This window comes from Lampris incognitus, chromosome 9 (assembly GCF_029633865.1).
Source record: "Lampris incognitus isolate fLamInc1 chromosome 9, fLamInc1.hap2, whole genome shotgun sequence".
NCBI classification, from domain to species: Eukaryota; Metazoa; Chordata; class Actinopteri; order Lampriformes; family Lampridae; genus Lampris; species Lampris incognitus.
This window is the reverse complement of record NC_079219.1, coordinates 7,130,058-7,148,592: the sequence shown is the minus strand read 5'-3', so window position 1 is coordinate 7,148,592 and position 18,535 is coordinate 7,130,058. Positions and strand designations below refer to the sequence as shown.

Genomic DNA, 18,535 nt, shown 5'->3' with positions numbered 1-18,535 from the left:
TAATTTAGATTATTATTTAGATATTAAGTATTATTTGGGTATAATCTAAATAATACTTAATACTACAATCCAAATAACACAAAGGCAATAATCTAAATCTGCAAAGTAACTATTAGCTAAAACTGTCAAATGAATGTAGCGGAGGGAAAAAGTACAATATTTCCCTCTGAAATGTAGTGGAGTAGAAGTATAAAGCAGCATAAAATGGAAATACTCAAGTGAATTACTAGAACCTGAAACTTGTACCTAAGTACAGTGCTGTACTTAGGTATAATTTAGATTATTATTTAGATATTAAGTATTATTTGGGTATAATCTAAATAATGCTAATACTACAATCCAAATAACACTAAGGCAATAATCTAAATCTGCAAAGTAACTATTAGCTAAAACTGTCAAATGAATGTAGCGGAGGGAAAAAGTACAATATTTCCCTCTGAAATGTAGTGGAGTAGAAGTATAAAGTAGCGTTAAAATGGAAATACTCAAGTAAAGTACTAGAACCTGAAACTTGTACCTAAGTACAGTACTTGAGTACTGTACTTAGGTATAATTTAGATTATTATTTATGTATGAAGTATTATTTGGGTATAATCTAAATAATACTTAATACTACAATCCAAATAACACAAAGGTAATAATCTAAATCTGCAAAGTAACTATTAGCTAAAACTGTCAAATGAATGTAGTGGAGGGAAAAAGTACAATATTTCCCTCTGAAATGTAGTGGAGTAGAAGTATAAAGTAGCATAATATGGAAATACTCAAGTAAAGTACTAGAACCTGAAATTGCACCTAAGCACAGTACATGAGTAGATGTACTTAGTTACAAAATGCAGACTCCAGACCGAGTCCCCCATCGAGCACCACGACCCCCACATGGACTTTTTCTGTGTCAAAGGTGATCCTGGTTAAAAAGCCAGGATTTCAGCTCGATGTGGAAGGGATTAAAAGTATTGTTTCCTCCATTCTGCCCCCCCTGGTATGAAGGTGAACGCGGAGGGCCGGATTTCCACGACACATCGGCCCGGGTTCAGCAGGGCCTTTGAGGGGGGGGAGAAAAAACAAAAAAACTTGAACCAAGTGGAAAGAGTTTAATTGATCTGCAGGGCATCTGCCTCCGATCCCTCACAGGCACCGGGTCAAAGGGAGCGCTGATCAAATACAGCCCGTCGAGTAATCGCATCACATCTCAGCGTGAGCAAGAAGCACAATTAGAGCCGCAAATCTGCCATTCTGCATTTGCCCTTCATGACTTGGGCTGAAACACTTTTTGCTTTCTGCAGACGCCAGGCTCGTCCCCTATCAGGAGGGCGCCGAGTTCATCGCCGGGCGGATGCAGATAAACATACATCGGGAGGACGTTACATAACCACCGAGTCATATTTCACCATACTGTACTTGATGTGAAGACCCAAGTGCAATGGACTTTATGTAGGACTTGTGTGCACTTCATGTGTGAGTCTGTTTGTGTGTGTGTGTCTGTGTGTGTGTGTGTTTGCTCCTTAAGGACGGTGATAAAGTCTGAGAGCAACGCACGCGCGTGCACGTGTGCTCGGGGGGGGGGCGCCCCCCCTCCCCCGCCTGTGCGTGCACGTGTGTGCGTGGGAGTGAGTGTAGGTGTGTGTGTGCTCATTAGATGACGTTTGTTTGTGGTTCCCCCTATATCATCCTGTCCAGCTGTGAGCGTCGAGTTACAGACAACTCGCTTCCAGAGAAGACTGTCACTTCTTGGATCAGCACATCCAACACAGCAGCAGGTAACCGTCCTCTCTCTCTCTTTGTGCAGGAGCTTTTAGGGGTCTTCTTTTTTTTTTCTTCCTAACTAATGCATGCTTATAACAAGTCACCAAAACTTTTATTTTTTTCCCCCCCCGAATGCTTCGGCGATGTTGATTTTTGCACATCTGGCACGAGAGAATACTTTTTATCGACCCCGTTCACGTTGCGACGGACCAAAAAATATGGAAATTGCATTCAGGCTAAAGGACTTACGGGTGACCCGTTCATCGTGCGGATATTTCAGTTTTCCATTTCCCCCCCCCCTCCCCCCTCCCCTCCTCCATTGTGTTTTTTCAGGCATGAACGGAAAATTCGCCTTGGCGCTCCTCCTCGCTCTGCAGGGTAAGGCATCGCATCAGGGAGACCTGAAGGCTAAGCAGCTGCAGTGCATGGATTCTGCCGACTCCCAAATGAGGCGATAGACGGCGCCTTCGAACTCTCGTTGCCGATCCGTGTCGTAGTTTTTCTGCACGGCGGTGTAGGCTGAGAGGGCAAGGGTCGAGAGATCGCTTGCCTGTGGCCTTCGGACAGCGTGCCTCTCTGCAGACCGTAGCGGTCATTAGTGTCACAGCGAAGCAAAAACCTGCACTGCTTAGTCTTCTGAGTCGACGTGCCTCAACGGGGCACTTCCACGCCACACATATTTGTTTTATGAGCGGTTAGCGGTCCTACTGAAATTAACAGAGCTGTGTCTTCTCCATTCCCTCTCGCCTCGCCCAGTCTCCGTGAGCCTGTGCGACGTCCCCCCGCCCGATAAGGAGCTCGTGGAGAAGTATGAATCCCTGAAGGCCGTGTTTGGTCAGAGGCTTTTGAACGCCAACAAAAAATTCCAGGCCGCCTTTGCACAATACGCAAACCATGGGGAGGCCTCGGAGCCAGTTAAGGCGATCAGCGAGTACATGAGCACCCTGGAGGAGAACCCACACGTCAAGAGCGTCGTGAAGATCGCCGGGTGAGTGTTGACCCACGACCAAAGGAGAGAAATCAGCGTTCCTGTGCAGGGCCGGACGTCTGTTTGACCGGCCAGTGTCCGAAAAATGTCGCTCTTTTACGTTTACTGTCTTGAAAAAAGGGGAGGGGAAGGGAAACCTGTGTCTTACTACTGCAAACCACACTTAACGACCAAGTTTATACAGCATCCGGTGATTCTAACTAGTCTTGTCCTTACTCTGTGTGCAGCGGTCTGGCCCAGGAGGTGTCGCCCCTGGTGGAGAGGACCCGCCTGACGGGCCTGGGTCTCTACGGACACTACTTGCGCCCTTACATCGGCACCTACCTGGACGACAGCATCAACTACATCAAGGCCTACCTTGACGCATTCATACCTGCTGCGTAAAAAGACTGACCGCCGGATCGAACACCTCGGATTAAAACTAGCAGAGTTTGTGATAGCTTGAAGTAGAAACTAATAGAAACTGTACCCCAGCTCGAGCCGGGGAGAGCGACGCACAACGCGAGAAAGCAGACTTGCCTCTTTTTCCAACCAATGTCTTTCCTAAAGTAAGCTAAGTTTAAAATCCCCCGCAAACATGTCAGTACCACCTGTGCAAATTGTGCGCGTACAGTATTATTTTGCTTCAGACACTTAACCGATGTGTGTGTGAGTGTGCACGTGTGTGAGAGAGCGTTCAATAAACAATGATTTGGAAATTACTCTTGCGTATCTTTCCTTATATGAACGACGGAGGGGGTCACTTGTTCATGGGTCACGGCATGACGTGTAAAGACACCAAATAGTTCAGGGTACTGTGGTCGTCACCTCATGAACTATCTGCCAATACTGTCCCATCACTCATCCTATCATATTATTGTAAGGATTTTTTTTTTGGGGGGGGGGCTATTTAAGGATTATTTTAAGGATAGCGTGCAAGACGGTCCTCATTCCTTTCCTGCAGTCATGCCGTGGAAAGATCTTATCCGGTCGTGTAACCCTCGCTCACATTTCCAGTCCCGGAGGGGTTTCCACTTACACTAACAAACAGGTACTCGATATAGAGCCAACGGCACTGGACGACACCCTCTAGTCTGAGACCCTTGATTGGGATAAGGGAAAACTTTGCCACAATAAAAATTCCGGAAAAAAAAAGGGGTGAGATCTCAGGGGAGGAGGAAATCCCGACACCGAGACGGAAAGGTGTGCAGCAGGTGCAAGGTACACAACGCAATAACACACTCAGAAATAAAACAACAGGACACAAAAATCGCCCACAGTTAGCGAGCGAGTTTGAAATAGACCCTGCTGTGTAATTATGGTGGATAATAGCGGTGGTGCCCGACGCCCGGGGGGGAAAAATAACAATAATAATAATGATATTTGCACCTGGCCAGCACACTATAGCCAATTCAAATTCCCTTCCACTCAGAAGGACGAACTGAACTTTGGGTTTTGCAAACTGAGTGGCGATCCGGGGCGAACTTGACGGCAGATACGGCATCTAAATTTGAATGACGCTAAACTCAACTCTACCACATCAATATTAGACAGATATTGGGGTTGTTTTGTTCATAAGGATGATAGATGCATGAATGAAAATGGCAAATGAAGAGTAATTACAAACTGCACGCACAGCCTGGAGTGAAAATTGTCCAAATCAGATCCAAAACCCAACAACCCCTCGTGTTAATGGATACTTCCTGCAGGCCAGGCCCGAGGCGGTTTCTAATGACAATTTTCTTTTGTGCAACAGTAAAATTCCCCTCTTGTTGCCTTCCTTCTCCATTTTGGGCTAACGGGGATGATGGTCACCGTGTCTCTATTTGCATTTGGACTGTGCAAGGAAAATATTTCTATTAACAATCCTAGTTCTCGGGCCATGATGGAAGTTTTCGAAAGACGTGATCGGTGTCACGCCGACACCGCTCCCGAGGACAAGGCACGACCGACGCCTCGTCCAATGCACACTCCGCTCAACATCACCTACACTACCCAAGCAAGCCGACAACGTCGTTTTTCCTTATTTATGCTGCTATGAGAACTGGATCAGATGTATCCGGAGAACAGAAATGTTGTGTTTATATTGCCCCGGCCTGCACTTTTTTTTCACCCGTGTTCCACTGCTGACCCCACCGGGGCCCCCGCATCGACCGTCGCTGTGGGGTCACAAAACAACGTGACATGTGAGGTTGGATCACATGCGTGGCCTTACGGTGTTTACTCGACACAGGATCAACACAGCCCACACACAGATAAAACGACCTATCGGACCAGAACCCATCAGATCACAGCCAGGAATGCACCGCACATCTGCACAAATGCGTTGAAACTCGGTGAAATTCCTGCAGCAAACACCGCCGTTAACATTCGAGCCTCGGGAAAAACACAAGGCTGTAATGTGACACGCACAACAAGCTATGATAAAGGCCAACTTAAAACGCCTTAAAATTCACCTCTTTTGTGCTGGCTGCTCATCGGATGAAAAAATAAGACGGTATTGATTCTTTAAGGATTTATCAGTGACCGTCTGCCACGGAGCCCTCGTGGGTTTTAACGAAGCATGACCGATATATGGTATGCGTTGCTACACAAGGAGAGGGACGATGCGGTTTTGTTGACTGTTATTGTGCACCGATGTGCTGCCTCGGGTGCTCTGGCATGGCTAACAAACAGGATTCAGGACACAGAGTCAGAATATGGAAAAAGAAAAGAACATTTCAGAAAAAGAAATCGAACCTTAAACCTCCTGACAGAGAAATATATATATATATATATATATATATATATATATATATATATATATATATATAAAAAGATGTACTCCCAAGTTGTATTAAAGAATAAATGAACCTCCTGCAAGCCTTCCAAAACAAACAGAACATTGCAAAGGGCCTCAGGAGGGGTAGAAATTTGTATTCCATGCTTTATTTGACATTGCACACACAAGGAGGAGGAGGAGGAGGAGGAGGAGGGGGGGGATCAATTTTGTTTTCAGCACATGGAGACTTGCAGAGAGTTTTAGGGTGAGGTTCCAAAAATAAAAATCTTTCGATGGAAAAAGAAGGGGGGGGGGATTAAAAAGTCTATTTTCACACCGCCGATGGACACAAGTTCACCCGAGGACGCGACTCGTTTCTCTCTTCAACCAAACACAACTGTGTCCTCCTGAGTGTTGAGCAAGAATGTTTTTTCGTCACCCACGAATGAAAATTTCAGGACGGTGGGCACACCGATAAAACCTAATCTGTCTGTCCTACATATTCCGAGACACCTCGAGCAGCCGGAGTGTCAGGCGGGATGACGTGTCCGCCACTCTCTAGACTTAGGACTAGCACAATGGGACATGAACGCGTCACCACCATTATGCAAGCCTCAAGTGTGTCCTTTAGTGCGCAGCTGACCTAATACACTGCTAAGTAATGGGGGGGAGGGGGGGGACTTCTGACTGACTGAAGTACTTCAGGACCCAACATAAACTTGAGTACTCATCACAATGATCCACTCATCCAACCCACCCCTGAACTAATGAAATCAAACAATTTGCTGATGAGATCGTTAACCAGTGTGTTTACACGGGTAGACACACTGTCTGAATTTCTTCTTCTTCTTCCTTTTTTATCAGGATGCAGTGTGCCGTGCACATGCTCCCACAACACACACCAGAAAACAGTGGGGCTTTATCTCTCACAGAATGCACTTTGACCCCGGGAGAGACAAGTCACCACATTCACGCTCCTACAGATATATAAAGGTGGCGTCAGTGGCGAGTCTTACCTGTCCTGGTTTGTGCCCATCATTTCTGGAGAGGAGAGAGAGAGAGAGACAGTGAGTACCGCCACCTTTCTTTGGTTCGCCGAGTAGCGTAGGGCGCGAGGCACGCGGCAGGTGGTAAGTGGCAACAACTTGAGGTCGTTCTCCAAACATTAGGGGGCATGTGGGGTGAGAGGAGCATGACTTTAATTATGGAGGTTTTGACATAAATAACGTGGTTGATAGTGTAACGTGCATGGATAAGAAGACACGCTGGCCGCCGGCCGGCGGGTCTGACCCCTTTAGTCTAGCGGTTAGCGATGCCTCCTGCGGTGCGGGCGATACGGGTTCGCGTCCCGGCCGCGGCAGTTCCTGTGCTTGCGTTGTCCCCCCGAATTCGCTACATTGGTGTCAGAAGTGGAGCGATCGGAAGCGCATGCGCCCTGAGGCGTGAAGGAGCTGATATGCTTAAGCGCGGGGACGGGCTTCCCGAAGGAGGGGGGGTAGTGTAACGTGCACGGATAAGAAGCCACACTGCTGGCTGGCAAGTCTGACCCCTTTAGTCTAGCGGTTAGCGATGTCTCCTGCGGTGCGGGTGACACGGGTTCGCTTCCCGGCCGCGGCACTTCCCGTGGCTGCGTTGTCCCCCCCGAATTCGCCGCGATATCAAATCAGATAGCTGATAAGATTGTTGCTTTTTTTTTAAAATCTTAATAAAGTCCCAACGCAAAAAAAAAATTTTTTTGTCGGCGAGGCACTACTACCCTTTCAGCTACGCCTCAATGGGAGAATCCACGAGAACGTCTCACCCACGTGGTTAAGCTGATGTTGGCGTTGCCCTTGCTCTCGGCTGACTTCTCCTCCTCCTCCACAGGTCCTACGACGCACCATGAGCAAGCTGTTGGTCATCGCCGCGCTGGTCGCGCTCCTGGCGCTCAGTAAGTGTCCCTCCGCCGCTCCGGCGTTCACAACTTACACGGGAAACCCTTTCGATTTGCAACACGACGTCGCGGCGCGGCGTCTCCCGAACGCCGCCATAGTCGTGCCCGCCGGTGACGTCACGGGCGGAAGTAGGCGTGCGGGCACTTCCTGGTTTGCCGACGGGCTGCGTTGCATAACGTAAGGGAACATAACGACTCTACATACGGGGCCTACATCTGCAGGATAGGGGGGTCCTCAAGGACCCCCCTATCCTGCAGATTTTCCTTGTAACCCTGCATAGGTAGCCCTGCTTGTACTTACTCGACCAATCATCTCGCAGCACTTAATTATGCAAGGTGTGCAACGTCTGACAAAATTCATTGCTGATTGGTTGAATAACTACAAACAGGGCTACTTATGCAGGGTTGCAAAGAAAATATGCAGGATAGGGGGGTCCTTGTACTTACTTGACCAATCATCTCGCAGCACTTAATTATGCAAGGTGTGCAACGTCTGACAAAATTCATTGCTGATTGGTTGAATAACTACAAACAGGCACCTATGCAGGGTTGCAAAGAAAATCTGCAGGATAGGGGGGGTCCTTGAGGACTGGGTTGAGAAACACTGGGCCCTACACGGTGCAGCCCATCAGCAAACCAGGAAGTAGGTTTAATGGCTTTTTTTTGGAACATTTCGCAGAGATTCAAAATAACAGTTAAGTTCCATCTTAAACTGAACAATATGGGATCTTTGACTTGACTATTTGTGAATGTCTGATTTACCGTATAATAGAGATTTAACCAAAAAGATGGGTTTCTCCGTCCTTGTTTTTCTTTTCATGAAAAAATCAAATAGCCTCTTTATTCAAATGAACTTTAATACCGCCTGTTGTTTCAAACGGAGTGTAACGTGCACGGCTAAGTAGACACGTTGGCCCCTCGGCTAACGGGTCGGACCCTTTAGTCGAGCGGTTAGCGATGTCTCCTGGTTGCCCCCCCCCCTGAATTCGCTACAGTATGTTCAACCTGGAGCCAAAAAAAAAAAAAAAAAGGAAGGAAGGAAGTAGGTTTTCACGTCCAGGAAGTGTCCAGTGTCCGGCGGTGTCTCAGAGACACTCAAAAAGCTGCTCAGTGTTATGGCTGCCAATGGGGCGCCATCCTTACAACCTAGAGCACAGAGAAAATGGTGGAAAAAAACCCTCGTTGTTTCCATTCTATTCAATGCGGGGTACCGAGCCGCCTGAACCTCGACCCTTTTTGACCCCTCTTATCTGCGTTTGTGTAGGCGCCGAAAGCTTCCGTGTGCCGAGGGAAGCCGAAGAGGAGCCGGGCCCCCTGGCCTCGATCACAGACACCGTGAAGTCCTACTTCAACCGCTCCGTTAGCACCGTCAGCAGCTGCGTGGAGAGCATCAAGGGCCTCAAGCTGGAGGAGAAGGCCCAGTAAGAGACTTTCAACTCAGATATTTCAACTTTCAGCTCAAAGCTTATTTGTACAGCAGCTATCCCATTGTAGCCAATTGCAACGCAAAGTTAAGAGCTGCAGAGTCATAATTCAAAGCTGATTGAAGCTGTCCTCTTTCCCCATGTTTCTCGTAGGAACATTTATGACGACACCGTCAAGGCCGTAGGCACCTACGCCGGTATTGTGCAGGACCAGCTTTACCACATCTTCTACCCCCAGCAGTAAACGGAAAAGAGAACTGTCGCCGGAACCCGTCTTCCAGTGTCTTAAACAGTAGCAGTCGACCCCGGCGGCAAGATCTCGGCGTCTCAACCAACAAAACTTTGGCCGTCCCCTTTCTTTTTTTTTTTTAGGCCTGAGGCGAACCACAGCACCGAACCCCACGTTCCTTTGGGGACTGACCGCATCTCACTTTGATCAAGGCCCCACAACCTCCACCTTCATCTTCATCTTCGTCAACCCAGCGGACCTTTAGATGATGCGGTGGTCTCCGAGGCCCCCACCCACGAGGCTGAACAGCTGGATGAAAAAAATTTTTTTTGGAGTTATCGACCAGCCGTGCACAAAAGGAAGAAGGTAGATGACCAAGCACACAGAAGGAGCACTCGGCGTGCAGAATGGAAACGCCCACGTGTGTTCTGCAACAACAGGCGTATAGCCAGCCGGGAAAACGAGACAATTTATTTAATAATTCAGCCCCACCTAGTGGAAGATTCCCTTTTTAGCAGATTGACACGGATCACAGTCGTCACCGTCTCAAATAGACCCGAATTATTTATTTTACATATCTTGGGCTACGCAAAATAAACTCGACTCAACTTGACTACCTTGAAATGAAATATTTGTAGAGAAAAAAAAAACTCGAGTCTGTTGATGTTGTATTGAAGAATAAAAACATTTTTTTTTTTTTGCATAAAGCCATTTGTACACGATTATTTCACGGGGTCTTGCAAGTGCACATCTCCGAGGTTTACTTTCGGGGGGTCCTGCGGCGCTGATGCGCAGCACTGGGCCCGTGTGGAAGGCTTCTGCACGTTTTACAAGCGTCGCCGGAGCGGGTGCAGTGAATACTCGGGGTACAGCGTGGCTTAAAAAGAGGTTCATTATACAAGTACGAGAGAGTAACGTCCTCGTGTTTCGGCTCCTCGACACTGCAGCAGCAGTGGTAATAAAACAACAACAAAACACAACAAAAAAGCAGTAATGATAATAATGACTAGTGTATGGTGTGTGTGTAAGGTGCTGTGTGTAGGCCCAGCCTTAACAAATGTGCATATGTGTGTGTAGTTGTTCGTATATTTGTGTATGCCAAGCTATGTGTGTGTGTGTAAACTGATGATCCCGCTGAAGACCACAGGTCAGTACCAGTCAGTCCAGCACCAGGCTTAGTGTCTGTCTTCAATGCTCTTTGTTCAAAAGCCTGGTTGCTTGGTGGGAAAAGCTGTTCTGGAGCCTACTGGTCCGGTCCTTGAGGCTGCGGTACCGCTTGCCCGGCGGTAGCAGCTGGAACGGTCCATAGCCGGGGTGGCTGGGGTCTTTGATAATCCTGACACAACGCCCGCTGTGCATATCCTGGATGGAGGGAAACTCGCATCCCCTGATGTCCTGGGCCGTCCACACAACCATCAGTATGGTCAGCTGAGGGTCTAGATAAACCCACAGACATGCATAAACAACAAATTCTGCAAAAGATCGACGCAGAACTCTGCAGGCATGTTGCATTCTTTTGCAGCAACACCGGCTAAAATCATGCACTCAACTTTGAAAACCAACTTGCTTACCAGAGACGTGTTTGCCCCAGAGGTGAACAGATGTAGGCAGCATCTAGGTTTACTTACTGCACCAAGGGAAAACAGACAAATCAACAACACAATCTAAAAAGCACTCAGGTAAGTTGATTTCCAGACACAAGGCGTTGCAAAATCAGACTAGTCGATAGATACTCTGAAGCACAAGCGCTTCCATTGTATTAGCTGCCGATGGACATGGTGCAATACCTGACCGTTAATGGCAGTACTGTGACGAGGCTTTGGAAATTGCGCCATAGTGAAATATTAACTTAGTCACCGTTGCTGGGAACAACATCCCATTATTACTTCTTTCACAATTTCTGATTGTGTCCCGGCAGAGAGGGGATACCAAACAGGAGCGTGGACCGTTTGAGGCCGCAGGTGGAAAAATGATGCTGTAGTAAGGTGAGCAGCGTGTCCAGCCTGCCATACGCAGTGAGTGAACGATGGCTTATCTGGAACACGGAAATGAGCAGGATACAACATACAGATATAAGCTGCTGCCAGTCATGTGAAGTGGTCAACAAATCCCCACATCCAGCTCAGCGAACAACTCTCCGTACGCATCAGATTATTTGTTGCATGTTGGAAAAGGAGTAGGAGGAAGTAGCCACTTATTTTCTCTTACCCTTTCTCAGCCACTCTTAAGTTAATTCAGCTGCTATACATTACAAAAAGGAAAAGAAAAAATACATGTGACAAAACACATGACCAATTAAAAAAAAATACATATTTATATAGCTGATGATTGCTTATGGCATGAAACAGGCTTGTACTGTCTGATAAAGAATTTACTTGACTCACTGGATATATATATATATATATATATATATATATATATATATATATATATATATATATATATATATATATATATATATATAACAACCCAGATATCCACTTGGTGTCATATGAAGGAAAATAAAAAAAAATGTAATTATGATGTTTGGAGATAAGTGAAATTTTAACAGTTACCACAACTCCTCCTCGTCCCTGTATCTCTTGATAACCAGTTCTTTGTACTTCTTCTTGAACTGTGTAATGTGTGTACTTGCTTTGAGTTCCATGCTCAGACTGCTCCACAATTTTACCCCACAGACTGAAATGCCCAAGCTCCTCAAAGTTGCACCAACACGTCGTTTCTTAAAGTTTAATTTCCCTCTCAAATTATATTCCCCCTTCTCTATCTGAGAATATTTTTTTATATTATTCACTAGTAGATTGTTTCTTGCTTTGAACATTACTTGTGCTGTGTTCAATTCTACTAAATCCCTGAACTTCAAGGTGCTTGACTTTAGAAATAGCTTGTTGGTGTGTTCATGACATCCTACATTATTAACTATCCTTGTGGCTCTTTTTGTAGTGTGCATAATGGTTGCAGGTTGATTTTGTGGGTGTTACCCCATACCTCCACACAGTAGATCAGATATGGTAAAATAAATGAGCAATACAGAGTGTGCTATGATTTATGGTCCAGAATGTGTCTTGCTTTTCTCATGACTGCAGCGCTCCTTGCCAGCTTTGCTCGCACACACGTTATGTGAGGTTTCCTGCAGGTTTTGTGGTCTAGCATCACACCTAGAACTTTATTTTCATATACTCTTTCTAGCTGAACATCGTCTGTCACTACTTTTACTCTGGTGTTCATTTTATAATTTCCAAACAACAAAACTTTGTTTTGTCCCAGATTTAAGGATAATTTGTTTTTGTCAAACCACCGTTTTAATTTTTCCATTTCTATTGTGGTCACCTCCAAAAGCTGCTGTAAATTCTCCCCAGAGCAAAATATATTCGTGTCATCAGAAAATAAAACAAAATTCAATATTTTTAATATAGTGCATATATCATTTAAGTACAGAATGAACATTTTTGGGCCTAAAACCGACCCCTGGGGTACACCACAAGTAATATCCATGCATGACCATTTATGTTCACCTATCTTTACAAACTGCTGCCAATTCTGTGCCACCCCTCTGATACCATACCTTACCAATTTGTCTATTCATCTATTGTGATCAGTAGTGTCAAAAGCTTCTTCTTTTTTTTAGGTATATAAATATTCTCACAGCAAACTTTTTTTGGTCTATGCAATTAGTTATTTCTTCAGTTAATTCAATGAGCGCCAGAGATGTGGATCTGTTTGGCTGAAACCCGTACTGGCTATCTGTCAGCAGATTGTGCTTCTCACTGAATTTGTCTAGTCCAGCAGCGACTAGTATTTTGGAGAATTGGGACAATAATGAATTCTGTCTGTAGTTACTAAATTGGTGTCTATCTCCGGTTTTATATAAGGGTATGACTTTTGCAATTTTCCTTTTGCTTGGAACTTTAACAGATTGAAAGGACATGTTATAGATGGGGGTTAGTGGTTTTGCAATACCTTCGATTACTTTCTTAACTATTGTCATATCACCACCATTCCAATCCACAGATTTTTTTGTTCTCACATTTGTTAACAATGTCCACGATTTCCTTCTCTTCTACCGCTCTAAGAAGAATGGAACTAGGATTTCTGTCCCCATGTTCACGATCATCCCCCTCTGGGATTGTTTGTGTGTCATTGATTTTTCCTGCCAGTTTTGGGCCCACATTTACAAAGAATCTGTTGAAGCCGCCGACCACGTCTTGCACGTTATTTGTAGTCTCATCATTATCTGTAAAGTACTGAGGGCAGCTTGGGCTTCTAGATCCATTCCTAATAATACTACTCAGCACACTCCATATACCTTTGGTGCTGTTTTTATTGGTCTCTAATTCTTTATTGTAGTATTCCTACTTGCATAGCCTCATAATGTTAGTTAGCGTGTTTTTATATTTTATTTCTGCTTCAGTGGTTCTGCCCTTCATGAATTCTTTGTAGAGCTTTTTTTTTAATATACACTACCGTTCAAAAGTTTGGGATCACCCAAACAATTTTGTGTTTTCCATGTAAAGTCACACTTATTCACCACCATATGTTGTGAAATGAATAGAAAATAGAGTCAAGACATTGACAAGGTTAGAAATAATGATTTGTATTTGAAATAAGATTTTTTTTACATCAAACTTTGCTTTCGTCAAAGAATCCTCCATTTGCAGCAATTACAGCATTGCAGACCTTTGGCATTCTAGCTGTTAATTTGTTGAGGTAATCTGGAGAAATTGCACCCCACGCTTCCAGAAGCAGCTCCCACAAGTTGGATTGGTTGGATGGGCACTTCTTTGAGCAGATTGAGTTTCTGGAGCATCACATTTGTGGGGTCAATTAAACGCTCAAAATGGCCAGAAAAAGAGAACTTTCATCTGAAACTCGACAGTCTATTCTTGTTCTTAGAAATGAAGGCTATTCCATGCGAGAAATTGCTAAGAAATTGAAGATTTCCTACACCGGTGTGTACTACTCCCTTCAGAGGACAGCACAAACAGGCTCTAACCAGAGTAGAAAAAGAAGTGGGAGGCCGCGTTGCACAACTGAGCAAGAAGATAAGTACATTAGAGTCTCTAGTTTGAGAAACAGACGCCTCACAGGTCCCCAACTGGCATCTTCATTAAATAGTACCTGTTAGAGCCTGTTTGTGCTGTCCTCTGAAGGGAGTAGTACACACCGGTGTAGGAAATCTTCAATTTCTTAGCAATTTCTCGCATGGAATAGCCTTCATTTCTAAGAACAAGAATAGACTGTCGAGTTTCAGATGAAAGTTCTCTTTTTCTGGCCATTTTGAGCGTTTAATTGACCCCACAAATGTGATGCTCCAGAAACTCAATCTGCTCAAAGAAGTGCCCATCCAACCAATCCAACTTGTGGGAGCTGCTTCTGGAAGCGTGGGGTGCAATTTCTCCAGATTACCTCAACAAATTAACAGCTAGAATGCCAAAGGTCTGCAATGCTGTAATTGCTGCAAATGGAGGATTCTTTGACGAAAGCAAAGTTTGATGTAAAAAAAATCTTATTTCAAATACAAATCATTATTTCTAACCTTGTCAATGTCTTGACTCTATTTTCTATTCATTTCACAACATATGGTGGTGAATAAGTGTGACTTTTCATGGAAAACACGAAATTGTTTGGGTGATCCCAAACTTTTGAACGGTAGTGTATATATGACCAACATTACGAATAGTCCCTTTGTGATCCATGGACTATCTTTACATTTCTGTATACTGTTGAATTGCTCTATTGGGCATTTTCTATCATACAAGAATTGAAATGTGTTTAGGAATGAATCGTCCGCTTAATCGGTGTCTTTTTCTTTGTGTACTATATTGCACTTGTGTGTCAGTAATTCATTTTTGAAAGCATTCATGGATTCCTCTGTTCTTACTCTTGTATATTTAATGTTGTTGGGAACTTTGTTCCTCCTAAAACTGCAGTCATAGACAGTAAAAACTGGCAGATGGTCACTGATGTCATTTATTAAAAGCCCGCTCCCAGTGCGGCCTTCTATAATGTTTGTGAATATATTGTGTATTAAGGTGGCACATTGTGGTGTGATTCTGCTAAGTCTAGTGATTTTAGGATATAAACCCAACCTATCCATTTTGTTAATGAACTCTTCTGTCTCAGACCCTGTTTACACTTGGTTTTAAAATGCGCTTTTTGCGATCGGATCACAAGTGGGCAGCGCTAAATACAACTGTAAACGACCACCAAAACGTTTTGTGAACCGGTTACTCAAACCACTTGCCGAGGTGGTCTGGGACGCATTTAACCACATATCTTTTGTAGTGTAAACGTCAATGCGTCCTGATGCGTCCCCGACAAGACCTAGACGCGTGACTTTTTTCCGTACCCGTTTTCGGGCGCGTTATTATTTTTCCCACCTGGATTCCGGGAAGACCCGCCCCTACTCTATCTCTGATTGGCTAACCCTACCCCTAACCCCACCCTAACCCGAACCTTAACCCCACCCTAACCCTAACCTTAACCAACCTAACCAACGGAGGCAACGAGTACTAGCCAATCAGAGGCAGAGTTCCCGGAAAACGGGTACGAAAAAAATCACGTGACCTCAACAGTAATAAAACCTTCTTCTTCTTCTTCATCTTCTTCTTCTTCTTCTTCTTTCTTCTTGTTCTTCTTCTTGTTCTTCTTGTTCTTCTTCTTCTTCTGATCGGAGACGCACGATAGACACAGGTGTAAACGGTGACGTGTCTCGCTGTCCACTTGTGGTCCGATCGCCCAAAAACGCATTTTAAAACCAGGTGTAAACAGGGTCTTGCTGCGCTTCTTTGGATTGAACAGGTGTACGTACATACCAAGTGTCTTATTCCTTGAGGTTAACAGGACCGGTTACAGGCCCAAGACAAAATAGCATATTCATCAGCTTGTCAGCGAGACCGGTGGCTCACAAAATTAGCCCCGATGCCTTCCATTACATAACCAGAGAGTGACTGATCACCAGTCAAACTGTTTTGGGGGGCAGATAAATCTCCAGTCAAAAGTTCACGGTTCACTTGACCGTCGGCGGGTTTTAATTCCACGCGCTCGCCATACGAATCCTCTCCTTTCTGTCTTTCATTAGACAAAGTCAGTCCCATAGTGACTGTATATTCCATAAGGCCTGTTCCCTCTCACGAAAAGAGGTGCAGGCTTACGGTACGAGGAGGGCAGGGCTGAACGGGAAATGATCCTGGTGCGACTGTAAAAGTATTGTAGCGAATTCGGGGGGGGGGGGGCAACGCAACCACAGGAACTGCCGCGGCCGGGACGCGAACCCGTATCGCCCGCACCCCCGAAAAAAAAGCTTATCTCGTGCAGCTTTAAGATCACATTTGTCTATGAGCTTATAATGACGTGATATCAAGGCAGTGGTATAGATCCACTTGGCAATGGATGCTTCAATACATTTTCGGGAACCTAGCCCTGATCCTCACAATATTCAGTCCTTTTGAAGTACCGCCATGTGTTTTTGATTTCCCCATTTCTTATCACTCAATTGCGTCGCTTGAGATTTTTCAGAATCAGTCATCTCGTCCTCCGATCATAAAGTTCGGATCTTCCTCCTGCCACCCCTCCTCTCCTCTCCTCTGCTCTCTTCTTTAGGCCCTATGAAACCGTGGCGTCCCTGGGCGAACACGACCTGACCCTGGAGGAAGGCACGGAGCAGCACGTTACAGTGGACCACGTGATCCAGCACAGCCCCTCCACAGCCTCACCATGGTCCGGCTCCAGCAGCCGGCCCGCTTCAGCCAGTATGTGCAGCCCATTCCCCTGCCGACTCGACACCTGCCACGTCAGCGGCTGGGGCTCCCCCACCCCCAAATCACTGTGAGTGGGATTCAAGTGTTTACCAGGGCTGTGTGTTGGCGGGAATCCGGCGATACTGTAAGAAAGGCGACATATTGTGATTTCGCAGGCCTGCGGGCGGCACGGTGGCGCAGCGGTTAGCGCGGTCGCCTCGCAGCCAGAAGGTCCTGGGTTCGAGACCCCAGGGTCTGCCCCCCCCCTCTCTCTCTCTCTCTCTATTTGAAATCAACCCACTTTCCAGTTCACCATTGCCATGAAAGCTTATACACACACACACACACACACACACACACACACACACACACACACACACACGTGTTGGTAAATATATGAATATATACGAATTCAGCAAAATATCAAGCAGAAATAACACATTTGTCTTGTATCTCCATCGCCCCCCTTCTGATCCCATCTCCCCGTCCCTCCCCTACACCCCCTCCCCTCTAGGCGGATGATGGCAGTGTGGTGGTGGTGTGTGACCCGGCCCACCCCACTGTGTACACAAAGATGTGCATGTACAACAGCTGGATCAACGAGGTGACGAGCGGCTTCACGCCCGCCTTGCGGCCTTCTACAGCGACAACGATGACGCCATTGGGCCACTGAGGAAACCTGTGAACTCGTACAAACTGTAAACCGAATCCCTGCACCTGAATCCCAGCTGGACCTTACAAACAGACCACACAAATCATCTCATATGATAGCAGGGGCGTAGCATAAAAATACTGGGCCCCATACATAAGCAGCCTCTGTGGGTCCTTTTCCTCTTTTGTCTCTCTCATCACTTTCACGTCATTGTAGCCGTGTTCAGGAGTTAAGCGTTAGCTAGCTAGCTGCTACCTAGCTGTGGTAGTAGGAGTTAGCTAGCCACCTTTATTTTAAAAGCTCCTAGCTCACCTTTCTAGTGGAAGAAATGACTCAACAGTCGTTTTCCCCTCATTTTGCCTTCCCTCCCTTTTCTTTTTTTGTTTTGTTTTCTGGAAGCCAGGGAGTCACTCGCGACAGGACTAGGTGAGCTGCATTGAGAGATGCTCATGAGGGGCAGACTAAACCGTTTCTCGCCTTTTGTAAGGGGTGAGAGGGGCCTCAGAGAGGGATGAGAGGGGCCTCAGAGAGCCTCCACTATTTTCTTTAAGTCCCTCAACCGATGTATTGAACCAATTTTAACTGAATTTATGACACTAATTAGTTAGTAATGAAAATTTGCAAACCAAAACAAACTTTTAATTCCAGGTTTTCCTAGCCCCCCCCCCCTTTTGGGCCCTGGTAGGCCCCCCCCACACTATGACGCCACTGCCTGAACCCCAGGTGGGCCTTACAGACCACATATATCATCTCATGTGACGGCATTTTTAAAGGGCAACCACGTTGGGGAAATGGCAAGGCAAACTGCACCTGTTACCAAATAGTCACACAGTTTTCATCCCTGCAGTGGCTGCTTGTCATCCAATGGGTGTGTGTCCTGTCAACGTGTCCTTGTGCAAGGCATTGAAATTATCCCAGCATACTTTATGAGGGTTGCTTTGGGAAGGGGCTTCTAGCAAAACAGTTGAGCCTTACAAAAGCCTCATTTGCAAAACCTAAGCACTCCTTATTTGGGGGGGAAAAAAAGAAAGAAAGATCGGTGCTGTGTGTGGGATTCAAAAGTGCAGAGATGTGACTGGAAAAT

The 18,535-nt window shown here is 45.8% G+C and overlaps 2 protein-coding genes across 2 annotated transcripts; both read left to right on the top strand.

Moving 5' to 3' along the window:
• Nucleotides 1–1,624: 1,624 nt before the first annotated feature.
• apoa2 (apolipoprotein A-II) lies at nucleotides 1,625–3,435 on the top strand. The gene is made up of 4 exons (XM_056286581.1): nucleotides 1,625–1,760; nucleotides 2,080–2,124; nucleotides 2,503–2,734; nucleotides 2,962–3,435. The coding sequence occupies exons 1-4, from the start codon at nucleotides 1,640–1,642 to the stop codon at nucleotides 3,116–3,118; spliced, it is 555 nt and encodes a 184-aa protein (XP_056142556.1). The 5' UTR covers nucleotides 1,625–1,639; the 3' UTR covers nucleotides 3,119–3,435.
• Nucleotides 3,436–6,527: 3,092 nt separating this feature from the next.
• apoc2 (apolipoprotein C-II) lies at nucleotides 6,528–9,255 on the top strand. The gene is made up of 4 exons (XM_056286690.1): nucleotides 6,528–6,604; nucleotides 7,341–7,404; nucleotides 8,672–8,828; nucleotides 8,985–9,255. The coding sequence occupies exons 2-4, from the start codon at nucleotides 7,356–7,358 to the stop codon at nucleotides 9,073–9,075; spliced, it is 297 nt and encodes a 98-aa protein (XP_056142665.1). The 5' UTR covers nucleotides 6,528–6,604; nucleotides 7,341–7,355; the 3' UTR covers nucleotides 9,076–9,255.
• Nucleotides 9,256–18,535: the final 9,280 nt, after the last annotated feature.

Excerpts from the sequence above, each read along its gene's own strand:
- apoc2 (XM_056286690.1), top strand. The coding sequence starts at position 7,356 with ATGAGCAAGCTGTTGGTCATCGCCGCGCTGGTCGCGCTCCTGGCGCTC. Across the intron at positions 7,405-8,671 it reads GGTCGCGCTCCTGGCGCTCA|GCGCCGAAAGCTTCCGTGTG; the intron begins GTAAGTGTCCCT and ends GCGTTTGTGTAG. Across the intron at positions 8,829-8,984 it reads AAGCTGGAGGAGAAGGCCCA|GAACATTTATGACGACACCG; the intron begins GTAAGAGACTTT and ends TGTTTCTCGTAG.
- apoa2 (XM_056286581.1), top strand. The coding sequence starts at position 1,640 with ATGACGTTTGTTTGTGGTTCCCCCTATATCATCCTGTCCAGCTGTGAG. Across the intron at positions 1,761-2,079 it reads CACATCCAACACAGCAGCAG|GCATGAACGGAAAATTCGCC; the intron begins GTAACCGTCCTC and ends GTGTTTTTTCAG. Across the intron at positions 2,735-2,961 it reads AGCGTCGTGAAGATCGCCGG|CGGTCTGGCCCAGGAGGTGT; the intron begins GTGAGTGTTGAC and ends CTCTGTGTGCAG.